Raw genomic sequence first — 19,560 nt, 5'->3', positions numbered from 1 at the left:
GTAGCAGTAAAGTACCAGAGTGTACCTCTGATTTAGGAGCTGATGGGATTCCCAACAACCTTTTTTTTGTAAAATGAGGTAGAGTCAAGCAAGATCTTCACTCCCCGGTATAAACTGAGTTATGAAGCTTTCAACAATTACTGAAAGATTTAATAATAGACTGTACATCCTAGTATATATATTTTGAGTGTACAGAAATCACAAGGACAGTTTTTATTTTGTGCAGTTCAAGATTCAGTAACGAATGCCACCTGCTTCAGAGGATTACTGCTCTGGAAATGCAGTGGTTTAAAAAAAAAATGTACCAAGCTGGGCTCATTATCCTGGATTTAAATGTACATTACAATTGTTATAAGGCAGAGGGGGAGGGATCTTTCATTTTATTCTTGATTACTCATTCCACAGTAGCTCATGCATGTAAGAAGTGGTGGAGCACAAATAAAGATGCATAAAAGAAGTTAAGCAGCTTTAATGACAACAAATGACCACCTCCTGTTTTCAGGTGCTTTTAAGAGGTTTAAATGAGATACTTGTTCAATAATCCTATTGAGACACAGTGAGGCTTTTGAAATACTTTCTATAGTGTTGAAAACTGGTGAAACTTCAGCACTCTCTAGGATGTAGCAACTTGGAAAAAAACCACTAAAAACTGACTTAGTCACATCCTTTTATTGTGTTATTTTAAAATTTCTTCATAGCAAATATATATATGCGAGCCTAAGTGGCAATTAGATGATGAAATCAAATATTTTAAAAATAAGTATTTAAATATTAGCTTATTGATGTATTTTTTTCCTTTCCAGTTTCTTCGAATATGCGCTGATCTTTTTCGCCTGGTCCCTTTCTTGGTTTTTCTTGTTGTCCCATTTATGGAATTTTTACTTCCAGTAGCTCTTAAGTTGTTCCCTAATATGCTTCCCTCTACATTTGAGACAAAGTCTAAAAAGGTAAGCAGGTCTGAATTTATAAACCAGCAATATTTGTTTAAAAATTAGAAATTTCTTGTTAAGAAAATTAGAAAAAGTCTAAAAATTTTGGATTTTTTTTTTCAGTATTTCGGTAATGCTTTTATCTTCCTTATTTTGAAGATCTTGCTTTTGAACATATAATAATGAACCAGTGCTATCCTGGTTTTTATATGTGCAGGTGCCAAGCTATCAGGGTTGAAAGCCTCTCTTGTCTTTTCTGCTGTCTTCGTTTCCATTTTCTATGACTCCTACAAAGGAGAAATAAAGCTGTATTATTTTTCTGGTTGTATTAAAAGAGACATTGTAACATTTGTAGTCTTAAACCACGATACAATGTTTTTCATATATATACTTAATATTTAAGATTGCTTCTTACACTTTTTTCAGTTTAAACTTTATTTCTACTAGTTACATTTTCTCAGAATTGTTAGAGCTTTGTAAAAACCTACCAAAAGAGCCCCACAAGTTTTCACTCTCAGAGCTCACAGTGAACTCTTCAGCTTGTTCAGTGTGATTTGGGGATCTTTGGGAAGAGTGAATTGCCCTTTGGAATGTGTGTATTATAGCAGAAGTCCAGAATTACTTCACATAACTTGTCTGGGGGCAGAAGTGATGTTTAGTCCATGTATTTCTGGCAGGAACTTTTAAAAATATTTTTTTTAACAGGAGGAAAGATTGAAGAAAGAATTGAGAGTAAAGCTTGAATTGGCTAAATTCCTTCAAGACACCATTGAGGAGATGGCCTTAAAAAATAAAGCAGCCAAGGGAAATGTTACAAAAGATTTTTCAACATTCTTTCAAAAGGTAAAAACTTTGGAAAATATGTTTCTCTTCCTACAAAAAAAAAACCCAAAAAACCTCTGTTTCTTTTTTTGGTCTATGGTAATCATCACATACCTTTATTTTTTTGGACTTGAATAAACAGAATGTAGTAGTTTTTAGGATAAATTTCTTTTTTTGTCAGTGTGATGAAGTTTTCCTATTATTAACTTCGGTGTTCTAGCTGGTGCTTTTGCTCTCTAATTCTAGAAGCACAACCTTTCTGCTCATTTGTTTCTTGTTCACTTATTTGTTAATAAGTTAACTCTAACATGAAACGTGGTGTGCTCAGTAGTTACTCATGTAGGTTTTGACCTCTTTTTTTTAACATGGGGTATGAAAACTGGGAGAGGACTTCTTTCCTGATGAACTGATTGAAACTGTGGAAAAAAGTAAATTTTTTTGGTTAAATTTAATTCTGCTTGTAAAAACAGTTTTTAAGTGCACAGTTGCTATACTGACTAGAAAGTGGTATAATCTGAGGTTTCGCTAGAATGTAGTTGCTGTGCAAAAATTTTTCTATTTAAGTTCAGTTGCTGACAGAGAGACTTAAGTGTCAGACATCTGCCTGCTACGTTAATGGCCTTTAAGTTTCACAGCATTTCCTTTCACCAAACTGTAGGTGAGAATAAGGTACTCCCTGGAGAGATGAAAAATGCATTCTTTATTCTTCTCAGGACAGTCCTTATCTCTGATGTCTCTTAATTGTGGGGCTGTTGAATTAGAGTAGAGCCAACAGCATCACCAAGTGCTTCGTTGAAAGAAAGGCAGTGGTCCCCTCCTTTGGAGAGAGTGTGTATTTGCACAGAAAAAGGCACATAAGCCCAGGGGTTTCAGACATGAACTTTACAAGCCCTGTTAAATAGCTTAAGATTTTTCTGCATGTCAGGACTGAGAGTAAAGTGTGGGGTGATAAGATGATGTTGATAGTGGCACGCAGATCACCTCACATAATCATAGTGGCAAATTTTGCCAGTCAGTAACTTCTTGCAAAGTCCGTGTACTTTGAAGCCTCTCTGCAGTCATCTGTTTCTGTTCTTTTGAATCTGCAGAACATTGTAAGTGGTTAGTTATAGCAGTTAGTGGCTGAGGCACTGCCCCTGCAGGCTCTGGGAACTTGCCCACTCATGCTTCATGTTCGGAACATTTCATTTTCTTCTGGAAGAACTGCTACTGAGAATTTACATTTGGCCGTTAATTTTCATGGAAATAAATGATGTTTCACTCCACATTTGCTGGAGGAAGCCCCAAGTTCCTCTGATGACTAAAAAAGAAGTTTCAAGCCCTGCATTTCATATGTGTGGGTGTGCTTTTTACAGCTTTATATTTCTCATTTGTGCCACAGAGACAAACTTCATTGATCTCATTTCGCTGTACCGGATAATAAATGTCAGAGCAAGAAGCAGCTTCAGTGTTTCCCACCTTTTTGCTGTTCTTAACAGTGGCTTCTGTGGTGAAGTATTTGATGCTGCCAGAACCATTGATTGCAGGCTTAATATGTCTGCTGCATAATTCCAGAATTTGTCTCTGTTGCTTTGTAGCTAGTGATGTACTAGAAAGCTTCAGTTTGTACTTTCAAGAAACATATGCTTGGCTCTGTCAAAATTCATCTTTAAACAAGGGAGAAAATACTTCCTGTGTTTTTGAAGTGCCATTTTTGGCTCCTGTGGTGAAGGCACTGGCGAAGTGGAACAACAAGGCCTTTGACCTTTCTTTCTTCAAGATGGTTTCTTTGTTACAAAAATATCCTGGAGGTTAATGGGCTCAAGGCCATTTCATCTCCTGATTTTTACCTTTTTCTGTAGTCAGTAGTTGTTCACTAAAATATTTGAGTTTGCAGGTAAAACAGGTAGGCATGCTAAGTCAGGCAGTACAGGTAATGTTAGGTTTTCAAACTGTATTTGATGTCACCTAGTTTTATGTTTTCTTTACAGGAGTTAAAAAAAAAGTAGAGGTATTGGGAAATTCATTTTTTTCTATCTATGATTAGACCGAAGATATTAAGACTGGGAGTACATAATTGTGAATTCTGTAGATTTTTGATGCAGTGATGTCACTAATAAGCTTTTGGTGGCATACTTAAAATAGAGAAGTCAACATCTATACAGGTGATAATGCTTTACTGTGACCTGATGAGACCAGAGAAATTTTCTCCTACTTCTTTGAGCTGTTATTTCAGCTTCCAATAATTGGGTTTAATGATTGGGAATTCATTGGTAACACATCACTGAAGAGCTTAACTTTGCATTTGTACAAACAGTTACATAGAACCTGCCATCACAAAGGATGCAGAGTCCTGTCCCAAACAGTGCTTTATACTTTGGAATAACTTCAAGTACAAAAACATTTGCACTGAGGTGCTGCAGAACATCTAGGAGTTGAAAGCAAAAGAGAATTGTAACAAATGAAGAGAAGTATTGGTGGTTAAGTGTCCAGATCTGTGTTTCATGGGGACACCAGTGTTGCAAAATTTTTGCCATTGAGTGAACTTCTTACTTTATCTTTCCATCTTTATCTTATGTGTTTCTGTGTTTAGTAAACATGGTACCAGAAGAAGTATCTGCCAGTGTAACTCCTGTAGCAACTATTTATTAACTCAAAGGTATTTATATATTTCTTGAGGTATCTCATGGCAGTGCAATTCAGCTAGACCTGCTCCTTAGTGTACAGGTGCATCTAATTTTTGTTTTGTTAGTTTTATCCTAAGTACATTATGCAGTGTTGTTGGAAACTGTCAGCACTATCAAGTCTTTTGCCTAAATAAGTAAGTTGTTTGTTTTCTAAAAAACTTCTTTCATTCCTTCCTTATGTGCTATTTCTTATCCCAAAACTGTTGCAAAGTGCTTGACAAATGAGGAGAGTGTTTTTATTCAAAATAATGCCTAACTATAACACCTGCTCTGAAAAGCTTTGTGTGTGTTTGGTTTTTTCTCACAGATCAGGGAAACTGGTGAAAGACCCAGTAATGAGGAGATCTTAAGGTTCTCTAAGCTGTTTGAAGATGAGTTGACACTGGACAATCTGACCAGGCCTCAGCTGGTGGCACTTTGTAAATTGCTGGAACTTCAGTCAATTGGGACAAATAATTTTCTCCGCTTCCAGCTGACAATGAGGTTGAGGAGCATAAAAGCAGATGACAAGGTGAGTCATTCTGAATAGGCACTGGGTAATAATTTTGACACACAACAGTAATGAATGTGTGTGGATATATGTATGTTTGTTTTTCTAGGCAATTTCCTTTTTTGTTTTAATTGTCTTGTTTGAGAACTTTGAACAAAAAGGCTTGAAGAGCTTAAAATCAGAAGCGTCCTTATTTGTTAAGAAAAAAACTGATCTTTTTTTCATCTACCATCAATTGAATAGAAAACAATTACATCACAAAGAAAAACATTTCTATGAAACTATAATTTGTAAGGGAGCTGGTAGAAGTATCGGCTTAGGGGTTGGCTGTCCATGCTGGAGCTGTGGGAGCAGCTGAGGCTGTTTGTGTTAGCACAGCAGCCTCTAGTGGCTGCTGTAACACGTGCCTGTGCAGTGCTGGTGGTGCCTCTGTTTTGAGCTCTTAACACGGTCAGATTTCCTTTCCGTTGTGCAGATGATTGCTGAAGAGGGGGTCGATACCCTGACTGTTAAAGAACTGCAGGCAGCTTGTCGTGCCCGAGGGATGAGAGCTCTTGGTGTGACAGAGGAGCGTCTCAAGGAACAGCTTAAACAGGTATGGTTTTGTAAGACTCAATACACAGACCTAACTCCCAGTTGTTAGCTCTGGTGCTATGGTTGTTGTCCTGATTCTGAGAAGTCATTTTGATTCTGTTCTCATTAAAGGCTTGGTTAAAGCAGTCTTTCTTCTTAATAAGCTTTTGTCACATGTACTTTGTAAGTATGTAGTAGCTGTGGATTGCTGCTTTTTCACCATGATGTTTTGATGATGCAGATAGATACTTTAAATTTAACATATCCGAAATGTGTTTGCAATTTTGAAAGTTTGTCTTGTCAGTTATTATCTTGCTGAAAGGAAGTTTTCACCTGGTAGATCAGTTGTCTCTTGGTGTTGCCTGGTTTAGAGGAAAGTTTGTTGGAACATGTCTAGAGAAGGCCACTAAGTTGATTACAGGGGCCTGGAGTACCTCTGTTATGAAGATGGGCTGAGGGAGTTGGGGCTGTTCAGCCTGGAGAAGAGGAGGCTCCAGGGGCACCCTACAGCACCTTCAGTACCTAAAGGGTGCTTACAGGAAAGCTGGAGAGGGACTTTCCACAAGGACATGTAGTGATAGGACAAGGGGGAATGGCCTTAAGCTGAAGGAGGGCAGGTTTAGATTAGGTATTAGGAAGAAATTCTTTTCTGTGAGGGTGGTGAGACACTGGCACAGGTTGCCCAGAGATGTGGACCCCCCATCCCTGGAGGTGTTGAAGGCCAGGTTGAATGGAGCTCTGAGGAACAGTTTAGTGGAAGGTGTCCCTGCCTGTTGCAGGGAGTTGGAACTAGATGGACAATCTTTAGCCCAACCCAGATGGTTCTGTGATTTTAAGATGCACGTGAAACAAACCACTTGTTCACATATTCATTCAATATTTTTTTTAATACTTTTTCAAACAGAATGCATCTTCCTATATTTAATTGCAGTGGCTGTAATTCTTAGCTGATTATAGTCTGTAGTTCCTGTGTTAGGATCTTGACTGATAAGTAGTGGTAAAAAAAAAATGTTTTCTTTTGCTTGATTTTATTTATAAAAAAGAATAAAACATCCTGAAATTAAAGACTTGTTTTTTGTATTGCACTTACAGTGGTTAGATCTGCACCTGAACCAGGAAATTCCTACATCGTTGCTTATTTTATCCAGAGCCATGTATCTTCCAGATACCCTTTCTCCAGCTGATCAGCTCAAAACAACCCTTCAGACACTACCAGACAGTGCTGTAAGTGTTGATGGACATAGTGTGTAACTAACTTTCAGTGTCATGACTGAAAATCCATCCAGATAAGTTGATGTTGTTCTCAGTTCCTTGCTTTTCCTTGAAAAACTAAATCATAGCTAGGTTTATTTGTGTGACCTTCAAAGGCAGAAGTTGTGTTGTATGTGGAGAGATATGGGGATAAAGCAAACACAGAGCAATATTACATGACACCAGACAGTAATAGCATAACAAGATTTAGAATACACCTTTCACATACAAAAAAATAGTGAATGCTTCAGGCCCTAGAAAGATATTAATATTTAAAAATACATGATGTTATGCAGAGAAAGAAATTATCAGAGTAGATTGTTGGTAATCTTGAAAGAAAGAGAATGAAGAACATGTATGATTTCAGGGTGGAAAGTTCACATTTTCACCAAAACTGAAAACTTTCTTAAGAAAGAGAGTCATCTTTTTCTGAGAAATGCAAAAATAGGGTAACATTTGGGGGCTTTGACTTTATTCATTAGCATACCTGTACTACCTATCTCAATCAGGATATCTAAACCTATGTTATGCAGCCATTCCTGTATGTATATACACACTTCTGTCACACTACTTTTGTTATTTTTAGGCCAAAGAGGCTCAAGTGAAAGTAGCAGAAGTAGAAGGTGAAAAAATAGATAACAAAGTACGACTGGAAGCAACACTTCAGGAAGAAGAAGCCATCAGAAAAGAAAATGAAGAAAAGAAACTGTCTGAAGCTGCAGAGAAAGCCAAAGAAACTCTTGAGGCTGCAGCCATGGTGAGTTCTGCTCACAACTGCTGTGGAGCAAATGTCAAGTGATGTGAAAACTAGCATGTTATGAATTACTGCCCCTGCTCTGGGTTTTGTCTGCAAGAAACTGGACTTTAAATCCACATATGGAAGATGTGAGAGAAAATTTAAACTGACTACAACACAAAAGTTTACTATAAAATATTGGCTTAGTCTTACTTATCTTTGATTTCTCTTCCTTCTTAATTAAAGCATTAAGAGAAGACTTCTTTTTCTGTAGTAAAGGTAGTGTTTTTTTTGGGTTTTTTTTACTTTTCTGCATCTCACATTTTAAATGTTCTTATCTTTGGCTCTATTTGTCATTAACCTGATAATGTTGCTGTATAATATTTGACTATAAAAACTGCTGGCCTGCTTTATTAGTGAATTAAGCCTCAGGAGCTCACAGAAGTAGTTCTTGAAATACAAGTGGGTATGTTAATGTGAAACCACTCAATATGTTGCAGTTTTTTAACCTCTTCTCATAAAAATGTGTATTTCTACTTTGGCAACTATTTCTATTTTGACAAGTCCTTCTTTACTGAAGCTAATACAGCTAATGTTTTGGGTTTTTTAAATGCAACCTAATGGGGTGTTTTAAATTTAGAAAGCGGCGGAACCAGCAGCAGATCTTGAAGCAACTGCTCTGCAAGCTAAAAAAAGCCAGGTGGTGATGGACACTGAAGCAGAACTGGCACGGGCAGGTGCAGCAGTGCACTCAGAGACACTGATAGATACAGCACCAGTGCTGGAAGGCATTAAGGTAATCTGGATAACCACACGTTTTCATACTTCTAAATGTAAAGATTCAGAGCATTGATGTGAGAGGACCATGATAAATTGCTTGTCTGCCCTTCACTTTTAACCCTCTCGCCACATTCTGTCAGTTAAAAACAACTACTCAGTGGATTGAAAATTCACCACTGCAGAAGCTGAAGTCAGAGCAAAACATGTCAGAGCATCTCCTTTATCTATCTGCATTATTGAAATTAATATACCTGTTTTGGGGGGCGTTTGTACTGTCTGTAGATGGAATAAGCCTGTGCTTTTCAAGAGACAGGTGTACTTACTATGGATGTTCATCCTCATTCTCACAAAGGTTATTGAAGATAACTTTTCTACAGCTCAACTTTCCAAACTTTACTCTTTTTTTTGGGTGTAATTTATCTTTTCCCATACATGGTGAATTGTTTCTCGGTTGTTTTAATTGCTTAGACCAAGAATGAAGTTAAATATTTTTAAATGAGATGATCAGATATAGAATTTCAGAAACTCACATAACCAGTCACATTAGTTGAACTTAATACTGGTGCACTTCATAGCAGATTAACTGCCTTACCATTTAAAATCTTTGTAGTAGCATCAAAATCACTATGTGATAGTAGTGATTCCAAACATGTAAAAAGAATCTTGTGTTTTCTCTTTTCTGCTAGAAGACTGAAAATTTTGCAGGAAGATCACAAATGTACCTTTCACTAATTTGTGTATGTTTTCTATTACAGGGTGAGGAAATCACTAAGGAGGAGATTGACGTGCTGAGTGATGCTTGCACCAAGCTACAGGAACAGAAAAAATCACTAACAAAGGAAAAGGAGGAGCTTGAGGAATTGAAGGATGATATCCAGGAGTATAATGAGGTGAAGAATGGGGCATGAAAGTTCTTTTTCTGTTCATGTTTAGTTTTAGCAGAAGTGATCCACAAATTTAAAGATTATCTTTCTTGGTTGTCTGTTTGTTGGAAGCTGAGTGAATGAACTTTGTATGTGACAATGCAGAGCCTCATTTGTGTAACGTGTTCAAAGCCTAATTGTTACCACTAGAGTAGTTTCCAGCAGATGAGATTCCTGCTCCTGCTCTTGTTCCCAGGGTGACTGGGGTAACAGGAGCTGCTTGACTGCTGCATGCTGCAGTTCTTTCTTAGCAAGTGTAGATGTCAGTATTACAGAAATTTCCAAGATAAGTAGAATGAACCTTATCCAATCTTAGGAAAGGTGTGGAAAATAACATTTAGGGGTGCATAAAAAAAGGCAGCAGTGTTAAAATTTATTGTTCTAATTTGATCTGTCTTTGTATGTCTCTAGACTTGTATTTCATCTACAAATGGCTCCTGTCTTGAAGTGCTGGTTGAAATGCTGCTGCTCCAAATTCATACCAGCAAAAGTTTTTCTCTCTCTTGACCATTTCTTCTAGGACTTGCAAGAGATAAAGGAGCTTTCTAAAACTGGTGAGGAAGAGGCAGTGGAAGAGTCAAAGGCAAGCAAGCGACTGACGAAGAGAGTGAACCGAATGATTGGTCAGATAGACAAAATTATTGTAGAATTAGAAACAAGTCAAAAGGCAGCAGATGAAAAACTGGATGGTGAGGGTACTCCTGCTGGGTAAGTGACCTGGGAGCACTGGATGTGTCTCTGGCTGTTCACCTTCACTCTTGCTTTTATCTGATGTGTGGTTAGAAATGAATTGGTGAATAACTTCTTTAGAATATTGAGGTAATTGATTTTTAAAAAACAAAATTGTGCTGCAGATTTTCTGTCTTCTAAGGCTGAATATGGTTGAACTGATGAAGGAAAAAAGGATGTATAATTCCCCAGATCCTGAGGGTGTTCTGAAAGTCAGAGTGTTGATTAGAATCTTACCATCTTGCCCATGCCTCTGGCACTAACAGGATTAGAGGTGAAATCATCCCCTTAGTCATGCTCCTCACACAGTAATTTTTGCCCTGTGCCATTGACTGAAAAGGTGCACAGCAGTGTGAGCATGTCCATATTTGTTGTTATTTAGTAACAAAGATGTTAATGAGGAAAAAAAATGCAAGGGTCTGTGGTGTCTTGAGACACGTGAGAAAATGTGTCTAATGGAAGTGAGGAGATAATTTTACACACTCTCTTTCCAAGAGATTTACTTCATTTCAATTTTTTAATACACAGATTTTCAATGAAAGATCTTTCCTGATAGCTTCATTACAAAATTAATTTATCAACACTTATCCAGGTCTTAATATTATTGGAGAATCTTTCAGGCAATCCTATGTTAAATGGTCATACACTGCTTGTTACAAACACTGAAATATCTGAAAACTGTGACACAAACTCTCATGGTTTGGGATCATGAATGCTCTATTAATCTGGTTTATGCTTGCACCATTTTGTATGATTCATTAAGAGAGTATGGCAGCTCCCAAAAAGCATAACTGAACAGAAATAGGAATTCTGCTTTTGTTTCTTCTGAGATCTTGTTTTCCAGTCCCCAGGGCAAACAGTCATTTGTTGCAGATTTTGTGTAATAAGGCAGCCATATGAATGGTGCTACAGAGAAGTTGTTGATCAAAACCATCTGAATTTGTAAACTAACAATACAATGCAGAATCTGCTTGTACTGAATGCAATTATACTTTGTAATGGATGGTTTTCTGGATAATTTTGTAGGTGATTTTGGATGATTGAAAATTACTAGTTTAAATATTGCTTAATTATCAAAGTCTTGTCTTTTAACCTTCAGGATGGTGCAGTCATTATCAAGCCATGTGCAGGACATTTAGCAGCAGCAGGAGAAATGCTCCTTGCATAAAAGTCTGTCTGTGCCCAGAAGAGCTGGCACTACACTGATAAAGCCCTTCTGTTTAGTATTTGTTGGCTTCACTGTCTCCTGCGTTTCAGCTGGATCTGTGCTGGAAGATGTTTCTTCAAACTAGCAAAATACATAGGCAAGGAAGGGCTTTAGGTTGCAGCAGACAACTGGAACATCATGAGATCAGTGAGCAGAGAGTAATATCTAAAACCTGCCAGTTCTTCCTTCCCCAGAGCCTGGTCCTTGACAGGAGCAAGTGAAGCTGACTTAACAAAACAGCTCAATTGCTCAAGTGATTAGTTCTCAGCTTTTGTTTTCCTGTGACTCATTGATTTTCTGTCAAACAGCTTCTATATGTAAAAGGACGCTGGAAACATGGCACTATATCTTTGGTGAATGGGGAGGGAAGGGACAAAGGGCATTAGATACACAGTCTGGGAAGCACAGAAAACTTTATTTCAAATGCTTCTGGGTACTTATATTTGTTCATTGAAACATGTGGAAACTAAAAACATGAGATTCTATGGTAAGATAAAAATCTGCTTTCTGATCAGTAACTCCTTTTTGGTTTTTTGCATTCTGATCAGGATTATAAATAATTAATTAATAATGTTACAAGCATCCTGCAGTATAGTAGCTTCCACTACTGCATTTTGTCAACCTTATTCCTTTGGAGTAACTGCTTGTCATGTAGAGTTTGTGCTTTCTCTTCAGAAAGAATCTCATCAGCATTGCTGAGCTAATTAATGCAATGAAACAAATTCAGAAGATTCCAGAGGAGAAGCTAACGAGGATTGCAGAGGCACTAGATGAAAACAAGGATGGCCAAATTGATATAGATAATGTTGTTAAGGTAAGTTAAGGGACTTCTTAAAGAAAATAAGGCTAACCATCCTTGAAACATTGCACCTGTTTGGGCATAAATTCATAGTGCAGTCTTTTGCAAGAGTCTTTACTTGATGCCAATGAGGTTTTTGATATGTATTGTAAATAGATCTTGTATAACAGCATCTTGAGAATATATATGGCTGGTTTTTTGGTGGGGGGGAAATCCATGTCCATTACCATGTTACCTTTAAAGCTGTAGGTTTTTCTGTATGTCTGTGTCAAGTTCTGTAAAATATGGTAATTTTGTTATTACTTACAAATGGGAGGGAGTAGAACTACCACTGTTAGGGAAAGTCTTGACATAACATCCATAGTTATATTTCATATCAATACAAAATAGTAGCTTTGCTTGCCTATTTGTATACTTTAGATGTTTCATTGAGATCTGTATTTCCTAGCAAGACAGCAAGTTGTGTTTATTGCCTGATTTGTCCTATTCTCTCATTTTGCTGAACATTCTCAGGTTTTCTCTCCCTTTCACCTTCATTTTCTTGTTTCTTTTGCACTTGGTAAATTCAGATTTCTCTTGAAACTTACTTCCCTCAAGTCATTCTGCTACTGGATACAGAAATAGCATTTAAACTCTGGCCAGCTAGAAAATACAGTATCAGCCTCTTGAAACACATTTTTCCTCCCTACTGCCGCAGTGGTGATTATCTTCCCCATTGCTCTAAACAGCCGTTGCACATTTAGCAACACAGATAAAGTGTACTTGTAAATTCTGCATATATTGCACAATAAGTCTCGGAACTTGAGGGGATATGCCAAGAATACATTTGTACAAAAAGCTATTTAAAGGAATTTGGAATCATTTACTAGATTTTTTTTTTATTTGCTTTTTGAAAGGCCCACCCTCTCTACTTAAAAGTTTTTCTAAATTTGTGCCTGTCTGGTACAGTAGGTCTTCTTAAATAAAATTAAGCCTGTAAATTACTGTCTTAAATTCTTATACAACAGGTACTGAATCTCAGCTTTCCATTGAAACAGATAAAATAAATGTGTCTGTTTTACTAATGCTTTAAAATGTCTTTGTGTGCTACCCACACAAAGGTCAAAAGTTCTAAGTCTTGTAGTTTACATTTTAGCTTTTTTTAGTACTCTGGATGTGTTTGAGGTACTGGTTGTGGTTTGAATTTGTCTTCCATGTAAGAAGGAAAATGCTGTTTTTCTTGAACACAAGAACTGAGTACGTTTGTTGTCTTAACAAAATTTATTATAGGAAAACGCCTCCATCATGTAAAACCTAAATGCACTCTCAATTTTATTTTATGTTCATGTAGGTTGTAGAATTGATTGACAAAGAAGATATTGATATTGGCACCAACCAGGTTGCTGAGATTATGTCACTGCTTCAAAAAGAAGAAAAACTGGAGGAAAAAGAGAAAGCTAAGGAAAAGCATGATAAGGAAGCTGCAGAAGCAAAGAATTAAGCTTCAGAATCTGAAGCTAATCGCAGTTGTAACCAAAATCTTGTATATCTTTCTGTGTCTAATGGCTACATATTACTTGAGCTTTGTGATTATGGGAAGTGTTTTGAGCTGATTCTGGTAATAAATCGTAGATAAGTTTTCTGACATATGGAATGAAATTTCCGTTCGTCAAAGAAGTGATTTAGTGTCATTCCATACTGATGAAAACAGAATAGGCTTCTGTAGCAGTGCTCCTGCCCACAAAAACATGTATTTGCACTCATTGTTGTGGTACAGTGATCCATTAAACTTGGAAGTTTGCTGTATTAATTCAGTGTATCTATCATGGAGAAATGTTTCTCATTTATTTTCTTCCATCATTACATGGGGCCCAACCTTGCTCTGCTTCTACCTTTTAGCTTTTTCAAAATTTAATACAAACTTTCTGTTCCATCACAATACTACACGTTTTCTAATCTGCTGGTGAAGATTCCGTGGCTTCAGTAGTAGCTCTGTAGATTTAGGGGGTTTTAAGCTAAATATCACTAAGCTGTTGCCTCACTGACAGAGAATGTGGCATTCTGATCACTTTTATGAATTCATGGTTATTATTATTTTCTGTTGAAGGGAAAAATCAGATTTATTTTTCCCTAGAATGGAAATTTGGCATGAAGTTTGCTACTTATGGGTGCCTTAAATTTCATAGGATTAGAGAGTAGAGTATGTTGCTTCTACTCAAAACTCCATGAATTATTAAAGCATTGGAATCACAGGAGCCTTTAAAATAGTTTCAGAACACAATCTGTCACATGGTAAAGTGAGTTAAAGTGTTTGTCTGAATAGCAGGATGAAAATAATCAAAAGGGGAAAATGTCAGTTGTGATCTTTTTGCATATATTTTAAAAAGTGTAGCTATCTTTGTGTGCTTGTTCTTCATCTGATAATTATTTACACCATAACTAGTTCTCTTACCTCTCAATTTTCATCTCAGGTATAAAGTCATTAACAAAGTATAGTCAGAGTACATAAATAATGTTCATCTCATGGCTTTGCTTACTGTGCAGTCAACAAGTCATTTCTGGTATTGCCAGTGCTTTGATTACATTCTTGGTTTATAGTCTTTAAATGTGTGACTACATACTGGCAGTAGGTCAAGGTTTTCTCATTAATATTTCTTCTTTACAGTAAATTTTAAAGTTTTAAAACTAAAATACTAACTCTGGGATGTTCCATAATTCATGGTAGCCTCAATTTTACATTTTTCTTAAAATCTGTTATGAAATACTTGTAGTGTGGCTTGAACCAGCAGGGTTGTGGTTTGGGGTTTTTATTCCGTTTTTATTTTGCACCCAGTATTATAAAATGTACAACCATTCTTGATTTTGTGTACATTATAGAGAGCACATCTGACAGTGGCACTGTACATGATGATATTGAGGTGGGCAGTTTGTACTTAATGCTTTTAGTCATAGTAGCTTATTTTTGTAGAAAATACCAACTCCCAAGCGTATTTCAGCATAATTCCATGTGCAGTATTTATCTAGATTGGCTAAATTATTTGTACAAACTTATTTGAAGTTAGTGGAACAAAAGAAGTTTTGACAGTCTCATGGCTTGCATGATATGGACCATTGTATTTAGTTGTTTCCAAAGCAATATGTACAGTGAGATGTACAGTTCTAGAAAAAGTCAGTGTCTAGTTCAGCTCTTGAGTTCATATTCTGTACAGTTTGCAAAGAAAGCTGCTTACAGCAAGATCCTCCTGAGAATTACTGTAATTGTATCTGAAGTGTGAAATTGCTGTGGTGAAGCTGAAATTTCAAATCAGTACAATCTTTATGGTTCATGTATCCCAAAACAAGGGGGCTGTTCTCTTCCTCATAAATCAAGATTACCTTAGAGATTTCAGCAAGGAAGTCACTTTGTAGATTTTTGAAGATCTGACTTCACTATGTGCTTTTTTTTTTTTTTTAGGCCAATGCTTGTGTTAGATGAAAATTAAAAAATAAAACTGATTTCATAAAAATACGATCTAGAAACTAATTTTCCATTTTATAATTTACAGCTAGAATTTATGGGCTTTGAAGTACGCTCAATTTTTACAGTGGCATATTTTCAATTTTAAAACAATGTGTAAGAATATTACTTGACATTCCTGAAACGTGGTAAAGATAGTCTAAAATAGCCTGCTACCTTTCATGGAATATCAAAACCCCAAGAATTGTATTCACTTGAATGCATGCACATTTAAACCAGGGAAGTAGCAGAAAAAGGTGTTTTCAAATATTTATTGATTAAAGTTTTACAGAGCTTTAACTGTCCTGAAAGGAATTGACTGATTGCAGTATTTGGGAGTTTAAAACACTTTGCTGCTGTTCTGTGTTTACTGTTCACTTAAATTTTCTGTGGATTAAATAAGAAGGGAGACAAAAATAGCTGATTTTTTTTTTTATTTTAGGAAGAATATTCTGATTAAAGTAATTGGAATACATTTGGACTTGCATGAAATTTGGCATATTGTGAAATCTTTACAGATTACATAAAATTCATTTACGTGCCAGTCAGAAATGGCAGCTTTCTGCTGTGACCTAGAGCGATGACAGGACATGCACACCAACCTCAGAAAGGACTTTCACGGGGAATGCCTGCCTTCTGTTGAAAGCAGGCAAACCCATGACAGCTGGACTTGAACAACACATGTTCTGCAAGCTTTAAAAGATTAGGGAAGCCCTTGGTGATCCACTTTTACCTAACTTTGAACCTCCCAAGCAGCTCTGTACTGGTGATACAGGCAACTGCAGCAGAGTGGCATAGCTCCAGCTAAAATGTGCTTGGTTGCCTTTGGTGTTGACCAAAAAAACCAGAAGCTGCAGTACATTCAGAGAGAGGATGAGTGTACAGGTGTACATTAACTGGTCAGAACTTATTCCTGAGTGAACATTTAATCAGGAGATGTAAATATTTCTTTAAATAATTTAAAGGATATGTGAGATTTCCATGACTTTGTGACTTACACAGGCAAAGCCTCTGAGCTCAGACTTAGGTGATTGGTAAGACCATTGATGGGGTTGTTGCAGATTCAAATAAATTTTGACTATAAACTATTCAGGGGGAAAAGGTAAAACACGCAAAAAGCTTTTTTAAAAATCCATTTAGGAACAGAGAAGAGAAGTTGAGTAGGATATGATTTCTTTCCCCCCTTCAAAACAAGCATGTTATCGGAGCTATTTTATTGAAAAACTTGTTTCTTTTTCATCTTAGCCCAAAAGATGGTTTTCACAGAGATTTTCATCACTGACTACATACTGTGAGAGTCAGTCTGCCTGCAGGTTAAGTGACAGAAAGAGTTTGTCAGCAGGACTGCATGCAGGTAGAGAATATCTCTTGCCAGGATAGTACCTTACCCTAACGTAGGCTTTGTCCAGGGGGAAAAAGTTACATCTTTTATACAACTCCAAAATACTTCTTGTAACTTTATATCTGCATACCTTGCTAATAATTTTAACTTTAGCTACTTCAGCATGTATTTAAATACTTTTAAATTGTTAATATCAAATAATTGGGTATACTTAATTAAAAGAATAATCCCATATTCTGTTCTTCATATGTATTCCAAATTTTGCTTTTCAGTTGATGAATTTCAGCCTGTGTTATAAATTTAAGTTGAAAATCATTTGTCTGTGCTCTGAGCATACTGGTCCTGTGTTTGCCATAACTCAGTATAAAATTTTTATGTTAATTGGAGCTTGTATCCTTTGTTTAGTTACAATAAAAGTATCATTTTGAAACCTAATCTCTCAATTATTTTTCTGTTGGTTTTGATTATTTATTGTTAATTTATTGCTCTTCAGATGAGATGCCAGGCACAGGGCTGGATGCTGATGAGCTGTGTCTATGAAAGTAATCTCCTGTCTGCTTTAAAACAGGATTTGGGAACATGCAAATGCTGAATCTGCTCTCCAGTGTCAAGTGTTTCAACAGGTGGCTGAAGACAACCCTCTGCCTTGACATGCTTTAAAAATAATAGTAAATAAGCAAGGTTGTGTTGCAAATTTTTCCTTCTTCTGCTTAAAGCTAAATACCAAATAAAAAGCTTTAAAAGTGGCAGAACTTGTTCCTTTTAAGCTTTTTGCTTTAAGAATTTCCTTTAATGACCCTTTAATTGGGGTGAACAGGTGTGGTGTGCAGCAGTGGTCGAACTGACTAGCAGAGGAATTGGGGTTTGAGTTTGTGGATTGAATGTGGACACCAGCAAGTGTCCTTGATCGTATTTACTGAATTCCCAAGAAAGATGCTGACTTCTGGATCCACTGTTCTCTTTGCTGAGATATATTGGTTGTCGCAATACGACACGAAAAGACGACACGGATACTGCTGCTCTCTAGGTGAATAAAAAAAAAGGGACCTTTATTTTCTGACTCCAATATTTATAGTTTTCCAAAAGTGACAGTGGATTGGAGGGTGACAGTGCCACCTCTCCAATGACACTGGACAGACCAAGAGTCCAAAAATTCTCTCCTCCTCCATGAAAGAATGCAAAACATAGGTTGTTTACAGAACTGTGTGTGAGAAAGTTCGTTACAAGAATGCAAACATCAGAAGGCTTAGCAAAGTCTTAGAAAATCAGGGTGACAATTGGTTATTACACTCTTAAATGAATCTTTATGACATGTTTGTGACAATTGTGTGTAACTGTTAAAATCTAAGGGGAAAAGCCTGTAGATTGAGATAAGGCCATTTACTAAGGCAACAGCAAAAGTTTGTGCATGCACAAGCAAAGAGGAAAAAAAAAAAAAGATTTATTCTCTACTCCCCATCATCAAGTGATGTTCAGCCACTTCCTGGGAAGCAGGGCTTCAGCAGGTGAGGAAGTTGCTCTGGAAGGCAAACATTGTAAATAACAAATGTCCTTCCTCCCTCCTCCTTTCCTTGGCTTTATATCTGAGCTGACATCACAGGGTCTAGAATATACCTTTGGTAAATTAAGTTGTGTCACCTCCCAGGACCTTGCCCACTCCCAGCCCATTGATGGGGGGAATGTTGAGACAGCACTGCTGCTGTGCCAGCCCTGCTCAGCAGCAGCCAAAACATGGGTGTATTATCAGCACCTTTGCAGCTCCCAGGGCAAAGCACAGCACTGTGAGGGCTGCTGTGGGGAAATGAGCTCCAGCTCAGCCAGGCTCAATGCAATTACAGACATGGATTTGTGCACTGTCTGCAAATATGCACAGAGGGAATGGCAGCTGCCTGCTCTAATAGCAGATAATGAACACGCTGCTGTGACTTCACTGCATGGAATCTTCTTTTGCATCAGGCTGGTGTTGCAGGCAGGCAGAAAACTGGTTGGGAAAACCTCCGACTTCATGACATTGCGGTCTGAAAAGGATTAATTGGGAAGTTTTATTGAAAACTATTTTGGTGAAATGTCATGTAGAGGGTGAACACATCTGCATAGTGGTGGTGAGAGATGGATGGCCTTGTGGTTGTTTCATCGACCTGAGGCTTGAGAAATCTGTGTTCAGTTAATGCCCAGTCTATCAATAATACATCATTTGGCTCTTGTGCCACTGTAACATAAAACCTCCTTGACAGTGACTGGGCAGACAACAAGTTCTCCAGAGCAGAGTCTGTGCAAGGATCTAGTACAGCATTTTGTAGCAATAAGGATTTTAAATACCAAATGCAGAGAGTGACAGATCATACCAGGGAGTTTCTCTGGCTACGGATTCTCACTTTTCTCACTGCTTATATATTCGGTATTTTCTTGAACTATTTCTCAATGCTGATGTGAGCAGGGGGATGTTTGTAGTATGTTTCTAGTTCCCTATACCCTGTGTTCACTTCCACTTTTGTGTATTATTGGATATAAATCTTTCTCAGTAGTTAAATATCCTTCACAGGTCAAAATTCTTTGGGGGCTCATTAGCATGTACAATTTTACCCTTGCCAAACCTTCTGTGGTTTGCAAACATCAGTTTCTCTCATCTAAGTGGCGTAAAGGATTTCTGCAGTGCTAGAGATGGATCTAATGCAGATTTGCTGCTTTCCGTCTAGTATTTCTGTCTATGTATATTGGCAGAGCAGCCCCCTCATGAACAGCCTGATTTATGGCTCAGGGAGTGCTGCAGCCAGCAATCTGAGATGTCAGCTTTCCTGTGCATGTTGGATTCTCTGTCCCTCCCTTTGTCTTAGCCCA

General features: G+C 37.3%; 1 protein-coding gene across 1 annotated transcript in view; it reads left to right on the top strand.

The window, feature by feature from the left end:
* LETM1 (leucine zipper and EF-hand containing transmembrane protein 1) overlaps positions 1-17,157 on the top strand; it is a 29,020-nt gene extending 11,863 nt beyond the window's left edge. The window contains exons 4-14 of the mRNA XM_038136741.1: positions 804-947; positions 1,635-1,772; positions 4,725-4,928; positions 5,383-5,502; positions 6,573-6,704; positions 7,318-7,488; positions 8,108-8,263; positions 9,003-9,137; positions 9,691-9,878; positions 11,782-11,920; positions 13,236-17,157. Of these exons, the coding sequence (XP_037992669.1) occupies positions 804-947; positions 1,635-1,772; positions 4,725-4,928; positions 5,383-5,502; positions 6,573-6,704; positions 7,318-7,488; positions 8,108-8,263; positions 9,003-9,137; positions 9,691-9,878; positions 11,782-11,920; positions 13,236-13,385 (1,677 nt within the window). The 3' untranslated portion in view covers positions 13,386-17,157. The remainder of the gene's footprint in view (positions 1-803; positions 948-1,634; positions 1,773-4,724; positions 4,929-5,382; positions 5,503-6,572; positions 6,705-7,317; positions 7,489-8,107; positions 8,264-9,002; positions 9,138-9,690; positions 9,879-11,781; positions 11,921-13,235) is intronic.
* Positions 17,158-19,560: the final 2,403 nt, after the last annotated feature.

The sequence above is a fragment of the Motacilla alba genome, chromosome 4 (genome assembly GCF_015832195.1).
Source record: "Motacilla alba alba isolate MOTALB_02 chromosome 4, Motacilla_alba_V1.0_pri, whole genome shotgun sequence".
Classification (NCBI taxonomy): Eukaryota; Metazoa; Chordata; class Aves; order Passeriformes; family Motacillidae; genus Motacilla; species Motacilla alba.
Note: the sequence above shows the minus strand (reverse complement) of the source record. Positions and strands in the feature narration are given on the sequence as shown.